Genomic DNA, 14,197 nt, shown 5'->3' on the forward strand with positions numbered 1-14,197 from the left:
ATGTGATGACAACCCCACTCGTACACACACGCTTGCATCACCACTACCTTCATTTAGCATCAGTGACAGGGCTGCAAGTCTCTCCATCGCTGACAGACAGGAATGGATTCTCAGAGCACTGACTGAAGTGAAAGGGAGGGTGGAGAGCAGCTTCCCAGATCAGCCACACGCAGCCGGAGCATAAATGCATTACTGCAGTCCTATCTGTGTTAGAGGAACATTCTCTGCATGTAACTTTCAGATCACATTAACCAAAGCAAATACCAAGGCCCTGATCATCTTGTTGCTGCATGAGGCTCCCAAAGTGTGACTGTGCGGTACCCTGCTGGGATGAGAACTCTTCCACTGAGCTGCGCCTGCGGCAGGGAGCCAGCTGGGGAAGGGGCACAGTTGGGCTGCTGGAAGAAATCCTTCGTAACCACACACTGGCATTCATCTCTGACGGGCAGGGAAGCGTTATGCACACCCCAGCACACAGGACTGGGGAGGAGGGAGAGTAAGGAGATTCAAAGAACTGCCAACAAAAAAGAATCCAACTCTTTCTTAAATAAAGATACTGAGATACCAAGACGAAAGCAGCAGAGGCACTGAAACAGAAGAAACCTTTGTTTCACAATAAGAGATAAGATCGCTGGTTACCACATGTAGGTATTCCCAGTGTCCAGCACAGAGCCAAGATACTTGTTGGCCTGAATAGTGGATTTGATGTATTCAGTATGTCCAGTCCTCACAGGGGGAAGGTTTGAGCACACGGCAACTTGTATAAAACTAGAAAAGAACAGCAGGTTGGGATGTTGGCAGAGGGAATGTCAGGCACTCTAGCAGTTTGTTCGGGGATGCCTGGTGGGACTTTCACAAAAGGGATCGTAAATCCCAGGGCAAACAAGTCACTTCATAAAATGGGTTGTAAAATAGGTTTTAGAGATGTAAAAAATATTTAACAAGTATCTTCTTACAAGTACTATGGTCGATGATTGGCTATAGACCAGCTTCCTCAGAAAACAGTTTCCCTCTTAACGTTGACTAGAAAGATAACAGAGTTTACTAGAGCATTTAAACCTGGACAAGGTAGAACATTAAGTAGCCAAATAAATCTGCATGTGCACATATAGACATTAAGGGCCTGAAAGATATTTGCCTTCTCCAGTGTGCATGGTTATCTCCAGCAGACCACCAGTAAACCTGAGGCCCAGAACAGAAGCACTCCTTTCAGTGTAGGAGGACCCAAGTCTACTAAAAAAGCATATGGGAAGAAACAAGAAGAATATCTGGGCCACAGGAGGCTTCACAGGATAAAAGTATTTAAATTAAAGCATAAAGGAATGGTTCTCTCCCTTCCCCAGGCCTCACAATCAGCAACAGAGCCATGGCCAAATCCCTGTTCCCCTGCTCCTATCCCACATGCAAGGCTTACCAAACTTTTTAACTCATCACCAGATTTAACTACAGTTTAAGCTCATCTGCACCAGGGAAGGCAAAACACCTTCCCGTGTGACATGAGCTCAGGCAGTACACTTCATCCAGGTGTCACCGAGAGTCACGTCCTCTCTCCTGAGGGCCCCTTCTCTGCTACACTCACTCCTGACAGCTGGAGAAAAAAGGTCAGACATTCCCTCCAGTCCTCCATCTGCTGGAAACTTTAATTAAGTGCAGTGAAAGGAAAAAAAGAAAGAGGGGAAAAAAGCCACAACCTTTCTTTTTTGCTTCAGTTGTCTGGAAGGATCAAGGAAGCATTTGGTGCCAGCAGAGGCTTCGAATACTCTGGGGCAGTATCCAGCTCCTCTGAACAGTCCTCCCAGACTACTGATACGCTTAAGTCCTGGGGAGCGTAACAGCACAAAAGGTATTACTGTTCATAGTCACAGGCCAGAGACTTTTTTTGTCAGAAAAGCCAAAACTGCTCTCTGCTGAACCCCTCACTCCAAACTAAAATGAATTAGTTTAGAACCAAAGAAGCTCAACTCAGTTGTTGCTCAGGATTGTTCTTCTGTTTCTGCAGCATTCAATCTGCACAACCTGACACAAAAGCAGATGGGAGAATGTAGCTTAAGAAAAGTTGTTCCTCCATACTCTGCTACATGTTTCAGGGCTTCTCTAAGCCCATCTTTCAGCTTCAAGATTTGTTGCATGTTCCATTGCAACAAGCCAGGGGACACAGGTGTTGCCAAAACCTGCAAGCCCTTCTCACCAAAACACACAACTCGCCAGCTACGGGTGGGATATGACCATAACGTGCTGCATCAGAAACAGGACTGACAGTGATTAACCTATAGCCACTCCACAAACGCCCAATGAAGTGAGCGAACTCCACTGTCCGCAGAGACACTGGAGATTTTTTCCAGTGAAGTACAAGCCTACTTTATCTTAGTGCACTCTTCAAGCCTTCAAAGGGAATTTCTCTTTCACTGGCTGCATAGCAATATTTATTTCATGTTAACGTATTAGGAGCAGAGTTGTACTTTTTCCACTCATGTACAGGGAGAGGGAAGGTAAGTTAGTGTGGGTGGGCAGGGATGGTGTAAAGGCAAAGAATGCAAAAAGGAATCAGTATTTTCCAAGCTTAGATTTAGTATCTCTTAGGAAACATGTGGGAGGGAAGATTGAAAAGGAGGTGGGAGAAGGAGGGAGCTTCACTATATGGAAATATTTCCATGAAAATGGGAAAATTTAATAGATCCTTACTCATATTCCCCCCCAAGGCTATACAAAGCATTAATTAAAGCCAGTTATTCCCAAGCATATGTGTCTTGCAGGTGAAGTCTGCCCTGCTGATTTAGCAGAATAGATAAATCTCCATTCAGCAAGAAAGATCCAGTTTCTCTGGTACCACTAATACTCCATCCAGGCAATTGAGAGGTCTTATGGTCACATATAGTACAGAATCATGTGCATCTGACAAATGCAAGACAGCACACTGGGATGTATCTCAGATTCACGTTTTCCACACAGGACTGATAACAGGATGAATAAAACACAAGGCAAAGGGAATTCTCCTGACCCAAAACATTGAAGACGAGACCTGCTAGGTGCACAGGGATAAAGGCTGCAGGCAAATCCAGAAAAAAAACCCAGAATAAGTACATGTCACCACTCACTTGCCATTGATGACTCCGTCAGGATTAAGCATGGGGACAATCTTGAAAATGAAACATTTCCGCAGGAGATCAGCAATGGGATCACTGCTCACAAGGAACTCCAGGGTCCCCTTCATTACCCAACTGGCATTGCTTTCACCAGGGTGAACACGGGCCATTAGAAACACATAAGGACGACTGTCTGTAAAACAAAGTAAAAAAAACCTAGACAGGACTTCTCTTTGAATAATATCTTTGCAAGTGGGTTTTATTCCTTTTTAATTGAGGTAACAACCCAAGACATATTTGAGGGAAAATACATCCCTAAATAGTCCAGACATTTCCTGAAGGTGCTGTTTGCCCGTTGATCCCAGGTTTGGTCCTCAGAACCAGCAGGTGCTAGTTTCATCCCTATCCCTTTGCTTTTTCTATGATGCCTTACAGATATTTACGTGTACTATTAGAGGGCATTTTGCATGTGCAGATTACTGCCTCTCAAAATGGCACCAGCATACCTTCTGGCAATTCTTGAAAGTTTGACCCAAATAAACTTCACTAAGGATTAAAAGGCAGCTAGAAATTATTTAATTTTCTAAGGCCCTGCTCTGCTTTCAGTATTTCACCATTAACAATTGAGAACTTTCCAAATCTCTAAGCAGATCTGTCTACCTGTAAGGGCTCCAAGGACATGCAAGCTGTCTGATCTCTAGCAGTAACCTGTGTTGTAGGGTTAGAATCATAACTAACCAAGTTAAACTGATATAATTAAATACATGAATATGTTACCCAGATAAGCTGCAGAGGTAGAGTACTGTCGTGGTTTAACCCCAGCCAGCAACTAAGCACCCCACAGTCACTCCCCCCTCCCAGTGGGATGGGGAGGAGGATCGGGGGAACAAAAAAGTAAAACTCATGGGTTGAGATAAGAACAGTTTAATAACTAAAGTAAAATAAAATATAATACTAACAATAAAAATGTAATAATAATAACAGTAATGAAAAGGAATATAACAAAAAAAAGAGAGAAATAACACCCAAGAAAAAACTAGTGATGCACAATGCTCACCACCCGCTGACTGATGCCCCAGCAGCAATCCGCCCCTCCCGGCCAACTCCCCCCCCCCCCCCCCCCCCCGTTTATATACTGGGCATAACGTTCCATGGTATGGAATACCCCTTTGGCTAGTTCGGGTCAGCTGTCCTGGCCGTGCTCCCTCCCAGCTTCTTGCACACCTGCTTGCTGGCAGAGCATGGGAAGCTGAAAAGTCCTTGACTGAGGATAAGCACTTCTTAGCAGCAACTAAAACATCAGTGTGTTATCAACATTATTCTCACACTAAATCCAAAACCCAGCACTGTACCAGCTACTAAGAAGAAAATTAACTCCATCCCAGCTGAAACCAGGACAAGTACTCAAAACTAACCATCATTTCATATCCATCCAACAAAAGGTAGGAATAACAATGTGCATAGCTAAGACAGTCTATTACTTTTGGTGGAAAGACAGTTTTCAGTTTCATATAATATAGATGCACACTCAGATTTGCAAAGCTGATTTTCAGAAGTTGCAACTAGAAGAGTTCAGCTGTTCCTAGCAATACATTTGGCATTGGAGACATAAACTGTGGGAATTTGGGGGAGGGGAGAGGGTTCAGGAGGTTGCTTTTAAAAAAAAAAAAAAAATCATCAAAATCTTACTAAACAGTTCATTGAAAAGCTCTACTGAACCTGTTTCAAAGTAGACTTGCAACTTGACAGAGAAAGTTTCCTTGTTATCAGATATGTTATTTGCTGTTCCTGTGAAAAAGCATCCACATTTGGTCTAGTTATAAGTCTCCAAAAACTCTCAGTATACATATGCTTAGAAAAGACCAAGTTTGACAGCAGATTCTTTGAAGATCCCATCTGTGCTGAGCATACTCCATGGATGGGCCAAGAAAACAGGAGGAGGCAAAGGGAGACACCTGCCAGGTGCAGAAAATAAAGGGAAAGGACAAAGCAATTATCTGTCTTAAAATGATCCTTTTGTGAGCATTCACAGTCTCAGGCCGTTGTCACAAGTCAACCTGACAGATTTACTTTAGTGGAAACCTATCTGTCAGGGCATCACAGCAATGCCAGGATAGGTTTGTCCTGCTCTATCAGGCAACGTCAGAGCTCAAGCTCTGTTCCCTTGCGCGAATTGAGGGACCCCAACTGACAGGCTTGGGAGCAGCAACAGGACAGAAAATGAAACCAAAGGCATCAGCTGAGTGCCCTTGTAAACAAATGCTGAATTAGCAAGTTATACGCCTTCATCCTTAGCTCCCAAAGCTGCCCTTCAGTTTCCAAATGCTTTACAAATCATTACTCAATTAACGTGAAACAGGGAGGTAGAACACCATGCTGAAAAATATAGACGTTATTAAAGAGCTGTTTAGTGATTCGTCTGACAAAGCAAAGGATGTCTGAGCTGAGAATAGAGGTGAAATTCCTCATTTCACAGTCAAAGGAGGAATAAACACTAATTCTTCTCCTTAACTGTACATTTTGTACAGTTCTGCTCAATATGTACATTACAGTACAATTTAATTACATCTTTCAGGGATGCAGACTCAGATTTGGAAACAATTCCCCCTCCACACCTCACCACTTCAGTGCCTTCCTCCTTAAGTAGTTGGTGGGCACTAGAAGAGTGAACTGCACTCAGCTCAAAGAGCTCATACAGAGCAATCATATTCTGGTCCAGTAAAGCAACTGGAACTCTGTTCCTCAATAGCCGTGTATCAGTCTATTATCATTCTTACACCTTACCTTACTGTGAGGTTAGTATATTTTGATCAATGTGTATACATAAGTGCCTATGGCACTTATGGATTGCAAGAGATCCCTTTAGCTCCTGCAGAACTACTAACCATTCTGATTTTTTTTCCAAAATTAGAGCACACATTTTCTATTCTGCTCCAGCTAGTTGTGCATTACAGTCTACCTTAGTAATGCTTTAAAATAGCAACAAGCAAAAACTAGCTTTCACAAAGACATCAGCTGCATTTTGCCATTTCCAAACATTTTCTTCTTTCTCCCATCACCATGATTTAGTGCTGTTTTGCAGGCTCATTGCTGAGCTAAACTTATGGGACTGTGCTGTTGTAGCTGAGAATGAGGCTCTTGAGGACTCCTAATGGACAACAGCTGTAAATAGCACAAAGCAAAATAAAACATGTTCTCTTTTGCAATTGATGAATACAGCTTTAACAACTCTTATCTCTTCTGTATGTTGGGAGAGAGCACAGCATCTTAATTGAGAGGTTCTTTCCTCAGTCAAAATAAGAAAAAAAAAAACCACCACCAAACCAACAAACCTCTAAGCAAGGGCTTTCTCATCTCATCAACACAGGAAATTTTGCCACAATTCTGCTAATTGCAAATAGCATGGGACTGGCAGAGACCTGAGTTCTGTCCTTCCTCTCAAGGCTGATCAAAGTCAAGCTTGTCTTACTTAGATTCAACGTCAGAAAAGCTTCTGGAGTTTCCAGATCCCAAAACCCAGGAAATGGGGGGTGGAGGAAGAGACCAGGCAGAGATCATCTACACTGTTTCCCTGTGGGCAACAATGGAGGGGTCCATAGCCTGTAGGTCCAGCCAAGGAAACCTCTCTATTCCAGTTAAAGATTCCTTTAAAAGCTCCCCTCCTGACAAGCACATCCGCAGCTCTGACATCCCATCCACAAGAGAGTCATAACAAAGGTATGTACCAGCAAGGAAACTGCAGAGCTTGTTAACTGCCTGTTCCCTTCACGGAAGTCATCACAGCCAAATCCCATATCCAAATGCTGCGCTCCCCCAGACTGCACCCAGCATGAAGACTAATGAAGCAGCAAATAGAGCAAAGAGCTGACGACATGGCCATAAAACTTGCTACCCTTGAAACACCTGGGAAACAAAGATTTAACTGTAGCAGGCAGGAGTCACTCAATCCTATGCTTTACAGCATATCCAGCTACTTATCTGCCTTGAAATTATTGTGATAACTGTGATAAACATTAGAACTCATGAAAGTAGTGGACAGCAGCACTGGCCAGCCATACTCAGCACTCCAACTGGCAGGCACCAGTCAAGATTTCTGCGCTCAGTTCAGCTGCTTCACTTCATTCCTGACTTCCAATGCCCCCATGACTGCAGTCCTGACCAGACCAGTACTATCCAGCATAGCTTACTGGTGTTTACACTGGTCCCCAGCTGCCCTTCTCTCTGTGCTATTTCAGAGCCCCTTGTACTACCTCCTGTGCCCCACTAAACCTATCTTCAGGACACACAACCACAGGTTCTCTCACATACATCCTTCCAGGCCCAGAACTGAGCTTAAGTCTTCAAAATCCTCAGCCCAACACTTAGGCAGATCCTCCCCAAGTTCTGGGGAAGCTGCCAGAAAGCTCAGGTTAGCCATTTATCTCTGCAAAGCCCACATGACATGTAACCTTCTCTGGGAATGTAAATAATAAAAAGAGAAAGCAGAGGAACCTTTTCATGCTACATAAAGCCTTATCCAACAGATCATGTCTCGTTACACTGTTACATTTTGACATGCCCAGAATATAATGTGGCACCAACAATACCCGAGGTGAGAGATGAAAGCATCACTGATTCCTCTTGCAAAACTTTGAGCAAAACCCCTTTGAGTAAAAATTCTACTAATGTATCACCTACTTCCCATCTCCTCTTCACTCATTTTGACTGTGGATATATGCATGAGAATAAGAGCTTTGTTCTTCCACTACTGCTAACTTGCTGCTTAATCTCCTGCCTGTTATAAGGATCCTCCTCTAGTCATGTCATCACCAAGGTTCACTAAGAGGTGACTTTGATGTCACTAATCGTGACATCAGCTGGGGAAAGAGCAGCCTGAAAGAAATGAACAAAACCCCATTAACACAGCAGTGTCCCTCATCAAGAGGAGCACAGAAAGGAAATGAAATGCAGTTCCAGATGCCCTGACCTGGGTTGATGTTCTAAATTACTTCAAGCTGAGATTTGAGCCATGCCATTTGTAAAGGGACAGGGCATTGAAACAACACAGGGCTAGGATTTTATAAGGAGTCAAAGGGAATTATATACACAGCATGTGAGAAATTCAACCTAGATCCAGGTCTTGACTGGAATTTTTCTGGCTGTGCTTCTGCATACCTCTCTTCCCTTTACCCCAAGCCCAGGGCCATTAAGACACAGAATTATTTTTTTTCCCTTATGCCTAAATACAGCATGACTTTATCATGGGCATTACACAAATCAAAGGGTCAAGTTTACCCCAGGACATAGTAGACAGAAACCAAGAAAGCTAAACTCTCCCTTCCAACTTAATTAGCTGTGGCTGCTACAGGGTATTCTGCGAGTCAAATGATGGGTAAACAGGAGCGCTATCACGTAGCTCTTCCATGCATGTCACAGCTGCATCCTGTCCTGGATACATCTGATATGCCCAAGGCTGCATAGTTACACAAAGCCAGAGAGAAGACAGGATATGGTGTGATGTACAATGAATATATTAAAGCACGTTTGTAAAAAGCATCAAATACTGAGATCACAGAAAACATGAGACTGATCTGAGGCAGAATGTGTGTCAGACACTTTACTCTCCTCCTGAAACTTTTCCACTAGTTGTCAGTCTTTCAGTTGCCTTAAGATAGAATAATTCTTTCCTCCCCATCTCCCCCCACCCGAACATTGCTGTCTCCTTGCTGACCCTGCTTTTGGCTAAATGCTCCAAAAGCAGACATATCTTAAGACAGAGGCAAAATACACAGTCTGGCAGGACCAGCTCTTGTTTTCCAGAATTATCAATGAGCTAGTCCTTTCTTAAATAGGTCTATATTATATGTATTATTACTGTTACCTATGGCAAAGAAGTGAACATTACAAATCGCCTCAGCTGCCTGTTCTTTACCTTCATAGCTTGGTGGGGGAGTTTCAGACTCCAAGTTGCTTGGCAACCTCCTTTTGTGCATGTGTTTTATGAATTCATTCACCTCTGAATCAGAGATGATCAGGGAGCTGAATACGAGTACAGACTGCCCAGCCTTGGTGCAGCTTGACATCCTACTATCACTAGTTTTTAATGCCAGGAAATTGGTTAGCAAGTTGTCAAGTCCGTTTTGTGGCAGACTCCAAAATCCCAAGCTCTGAAGGCAGCAGGAACCACTACCATTATTTAGCAAGACCTTCTGTACGACTGAAGCCAAAGGAAACCCACATGAAATAATTCCTCTTCAAATCAAAGCGTACGTCTTGCAGAAGATTGGGAAACAACCAAATCTTGTTTTTGGAACTTGCATCCATGGAAAACCTACTATAACCCTTTGCAAATTGTTTCAGTTTATAACCAACATCCCCATGTTAACTGTGTGCACCTGAATTAGTCTAGCTGAGATTTCCAACCACTGCATTACGATCCATTTTTGGATATGCCAACTCCACATTCACTGGCATATCCTATCTCTGCACACCCTTTGAGCTGCTCAGATAACATCGAGCTTCAAAATTGAAACCATGTAGCTGTTACAGCGCAGCTACGTTATTAGACTGATGACAAGCAGTCTAATTTACCTCCTCCCGGAGCTGTCACTAAGCAGAGGAGTTCCCTGCCTGGGCGCACCTCCCACGGGTGCGCTCACTGCTGCCGTGCGGTACAGGCGCAAGAGCAGGGCACAGCCCGCAGCCTGACACCGGGGCGGCAGCCTGTTCCCACCGCAGCTCGGTCTGCGGAGCTGCGTCAGTTGTGGTGGGTGCAGAGCTTAGAGAGGACGCGGCCTTCTGCCGGGTGGATACCATTGCTCCCTAGCCGAACCGGCACAGCTACAGCGCCCTTCCTGCCCCGACAGCCGCGCCGCGCCCGGGTCGCTACCGCTCCCATGGGTTTCTTTTATAGGTGGGGGGGAGGGCTTGGTGGCCGTTGCTCCTGGCCCCGCTCAGGTCTCCTCAGCCGCCGCCGCGCAAGCTGCCGGCTCCCGGCGGGTCTCTCCGCTCCCCTGAGGTTCCCCGGTTCAGGAACCCCCCGCCCCGGGCACCGCACCGGAGCGCTCTGCTGCCGATCGTGGCGGCACCGGAGCTGCTCGCCTCGGCCACCGAGGGCTCGTGTCGGTTACACCGCCTTTAAATCTCCCGCCATTGCTCCCGGCCCCGCCCAGGTCTCCTCAGCCGCTCTCGCGCGAGCTGCGGGCGCTTGGCGGGTCTCTCCGCTCCCCTCAGCCGGATTCTGAGGGAATAAAATCAAGATGGGGGACAGCTGGTCGGGAAGGAGTACCGCCAAGTAGGATCAGGGGATTACAGCAGATAAGTTCGTGATGCAAAGCAGTTCCAAAAATGGCAGCTCTCCTGGGATGTACTAAGAGGCAACATCACAGCTAAGATGAGGAATGTTGTTACTTCGCTCTGCTCAACCCAATGAACAAAAACAAATAGCTGCAGTGCTGTGCCCAGTGCTGGCCACCACAGTTTAAAAATTAATTCGATGAAAACTGAAGAGGTCATTAAGAATGATAAAAGGTTCAGAAGCCATAACTTACAAAGAAAAATTGGAGAAAATGGGTTTTAAACTCAGAAAGGAAAGATAAACAGAGAGGAAGGAGATAACCTTTAAATTGCAAAAGGCTGCTATAAAAAGAGATAGCAATCAGTTGTTCTCGCTGTCCACTGGGACTAGGTTGCACAAAAAGAAATGCAAGTTTTTGTCTATCAGCTAAGCCAATCTGTAGTGACTTGAGTGCCTTCACTGGTGTGCCTGCATATTTACACTACCTTCTGCTAGGTTCTTATTCATGAAGTCCTGCATCAAGCCACTCCACTACAGCGCCCAGAACAGTGTCAGTACGAGACCTATAACCACATAGGTCATTCTAGCTACCCCTTTAGAAATTTGGTTCAAGATTCCCCTCTAGTCATCTGGAATTACCTCTGTATTCTGAGGGCTGCTGGAATCGCTGTTCCAGTCCACAGGGCACCTCAGCCATCTCCTTTGATCTCTTTGATGCAAGGTGTCTGCTTACTACTTAATGTTAGCCACTTTAAAATATGTTAAACATTAGCCTCTAATTACCGACTAATCAGAAATACTTCATCATCATGATATTTTGGCATCGTTTGGGCTTCTTCCCACATACAGATCAGAAATATTTATGAAAAGTTCTGTCTTGCCTGCTCTCTTAGTGACAGTCCTACCACTTTAAGATTGTAGTAATACAATTACTGCGGTTCCTTTCATTAGTAATTATCTTCCAAAGCCCCTCTATTATCCTTAAGTGTACTGGTTCTCAGCTTCTGCGTACGCACCGTTTGAAAGGGGTGAGAAGCAAACACTAAGATCAGCTCCAAGAGTCCTCCCAACAGATTCGCTAGCTAGCTGATGTCAGGAGCTCCAGATTATCTGTCAAAGGCAGGCAAGGATCTATCATCCCTTTCTTCCATAACACACACATTACAGCCTTAATTTGTTCTATGGCAGCAGGCAATTTCAGATACTCAAGTATTTTGTACTGCCATGGCCTGACCATCAATCCATATGTTTTTCAGCCAGCATGGGAAAAAACGTAGATTGCCTTGCAGAGACGCAAGACCTCTGAGACATGGCAAGTAGAAAAAGAAGTATTTTCAAGTTAGGTACACATGTGACTTTCTCACCTTCTGGGTTTTTTGTACAAAGATAACAACACTGGCCTGAGAGAAGAACCAGTCAGTGGACGCTCAGAAGACTGGAAGACACTGGAGCAGAGATCCATCAAAACAGACTGTACAGTGTTCTCATTCAGCATGATTAGAGAAGCGGCAGCATTGCCCTAAACCGTCCCATGTCTAAAAGAAGGTGCAGGCAGGAGATAAGTGCAGCAGAGACCTACAGGATAACTGCTGTAACAGGCAGAGTGCAGAGATCCATAGAGCTATGAAATCCATGGGCTCTTTTCCGAGAGAAGGATTTCATCTGAAATGAAATCAGGCAGGAGAAGCAGACTGAAAAAGCTTCCATTGTCATAAAAATATCTCCCTGGGTAATCCACAGTGATGGAAAAAAGAAACTCTGATAATTTATGTGACAGTTTAATGGGATTTTGGTGACACATGATACTTTAGAAAGAATTTGCCCAAATAGGACAGACAGGACTTTAATAAGGCTTCAGCTCCAAAACAGCAATATTTTCACCCCTTACTTTTACATTTCATTCTATATATCCACTACTCGCTCACAGCCCATCTATCTCATTTGCAAGGCACATTTCAACATTGTAAGAGCAGCAACTCTGCATTCTAGTTACATCCCTAGCCAGAGAGACCTCTGAGTATCTGATCCCTAAAGGGATCAAGCTGACTTTGCACCTAGAGGGCAGAGCACCACTGAGCTGTGAATTCTGAGGCATGAGCTGCCCTTCAGCCACGTCCCCAGCCCTCTGGACAGCTTTAATAGCTTCTCTGCAAAAATGAAGGGCAGCAGATGGACGGTCTGCCGCAAGAATCGCTTGCAGAGGGGACGCCCCCAGAGCACACTCCAGGAGTAAATGGCTTTCACACTGTGAGTAATGCCTCAACCCATGTCTCCTGCTTATGAGAGATACGGCCTTTACCCCAGTGCAATACCCCATGCCCTTCACTGCCATCGCTTTGAGAACAGGCACAGCAGCAAGAGGAATTGCTTCGAGTACTAAACTAGGGTGAAGCCAGGGTTAATGGGATGAAACTTCACAAAGGAACATTTAGGCTGAATATCAGTGAGTTATATTGAAGAGTCTCCCCTGTGGAGAGGTAGAAGTTAACATTAAAACCACATTGCCCAGAGCACAAGAAGCCATTCTGTACACAACAATCTTGCAGTAGCTGGGGACAGAAATAACCCAAGAGGCATTTGTTTTCTTTACTAATTTCGATGGATCCAGTTCCAAAGCCCTTATTTTTCTAGAAAATCTCCTTCTGGGACCCTAGGCAGGAGAGGAATGGCAAAAGTCTGTGTGAAGATCTCAATATTTTGTTCGGTCTTTCTGTGACCACAGCAGGCTAAGATCAACTTAGGACCTGCACTGGGGCCTGTTAGCCCTAAAATGGGCATGGAAAATGGAGCACCTGTCAATGTTTCTTTCACCACTGGGAATAATAGCCAAATTTAGCAGGAAAATAAGTTATCTGTTGTGTAGTCCTTCAAGCTGTTCTGCTCTACAAAAGACAAATTCTATAGTGAAGAGCTTTTTGCCCATAAACTGTCTATACAGAACAGAGATTTAAATCCCACCTAATGCCACCTACAGCATAAAGCAATGTTTATTCTTAAATATATGTTGTGCCTTTAAGAGGCACAGATCCATCTCTGCCTCTGACTTGAGGTCTTCCTCAGGGAATGACTTGTAAGAAATAAAGTATATTAAAAGGAAGTGCAATCAGAGCCTCTCATTATCAAAGGGATAAAATATCAATTTTTGTTAAGGTAAAAAAGCATCACAGATTGGCTCTGATGGGAAAAATTAAATTCTTGGTCTTCACTTGATTTGATATTTATCACTCCATTGCTCCAGAAATATCCTGGCAGGGAATGTTTCTTAAAGATATTATCCTGTATTTCTCCTGCAGTAAGCAAGCCATGAGAGTTTTAACTTGTGTGTTTTGTTACATATGAAAAACTCAGAGAAAAGGAGAGAAAACAGACAATTCTACAAAAGGCATGTTCTAACACTTCACTATGTCAACAACTTCACAGTAAAGGACCTTCTGCAGGTTCACCTCATTTGTGGCATCACAAAATTGACTCTTACATCATTGTTGTCCAAGTCTATCCTAAATTTTAGAACTGCATTGCCCAGAGCTGATCCCAAAGGAAATTCTTGCTTTCCACAGACAAGAGATTGATAAGGTAAAACGGTCTCCCAATTTTGAATAATGCATGTTGTCTTGATGGCAAGTTCTTAGATGAACTCCCCAAACAACTGAGCAAGAGAATGCAAATAAGGGAGCAACAGAAAAGGTCTTTCAATCAGATCATCGTGACAGCAAAACTGGTGTTGGCCCACTGATCTTGTATCATGACATAAGCAGCACCATTTTTCATCTTCTAGACTACGTGACGTTGTGTAACAGACATAAAGCAGAGTTTGACTAAACTGGAAGTATTTAGCACC

General features: G+C 44.2%; 1 protein-coding gene across 1 annotated transcript in view; it reads right to left on the reverse strand.

Moving 5' to 3' along the window:
* The window catches only part of AGBL1 (AGBL carboxypeptidase 1), a 278,022-nt gene that overhangs the window by 176,720 nt on the left and 87,105 nt on the right, over positions 1-14,197 (reverse strand). The window contains exon 18 of the mRNA XM_050903524.1: positions 3,096-3,276. Within this exon, the coding sequence (XP_050759481.1) occupies positions 3,096-3,276 (181 nt within the window). The remainder of the gene's footprint in view (positions 1-3,095; positions 3,277-14,197) is intronic.

The sequence above is a fragment of the Gymnogyps californianus genome, chromosome 11 (assembly GCF_018139145.2).
Source record: "Gymnogyps californianus isolate 813 chromosome 11, ASM1813914v2, whole genome shotgun sequence".
NCBI lineage: Eukaryota > Metazoa > Chordata > Aves > Accipitriformes > Cathartidae > Gymnogyps > Gymnogyps californianus.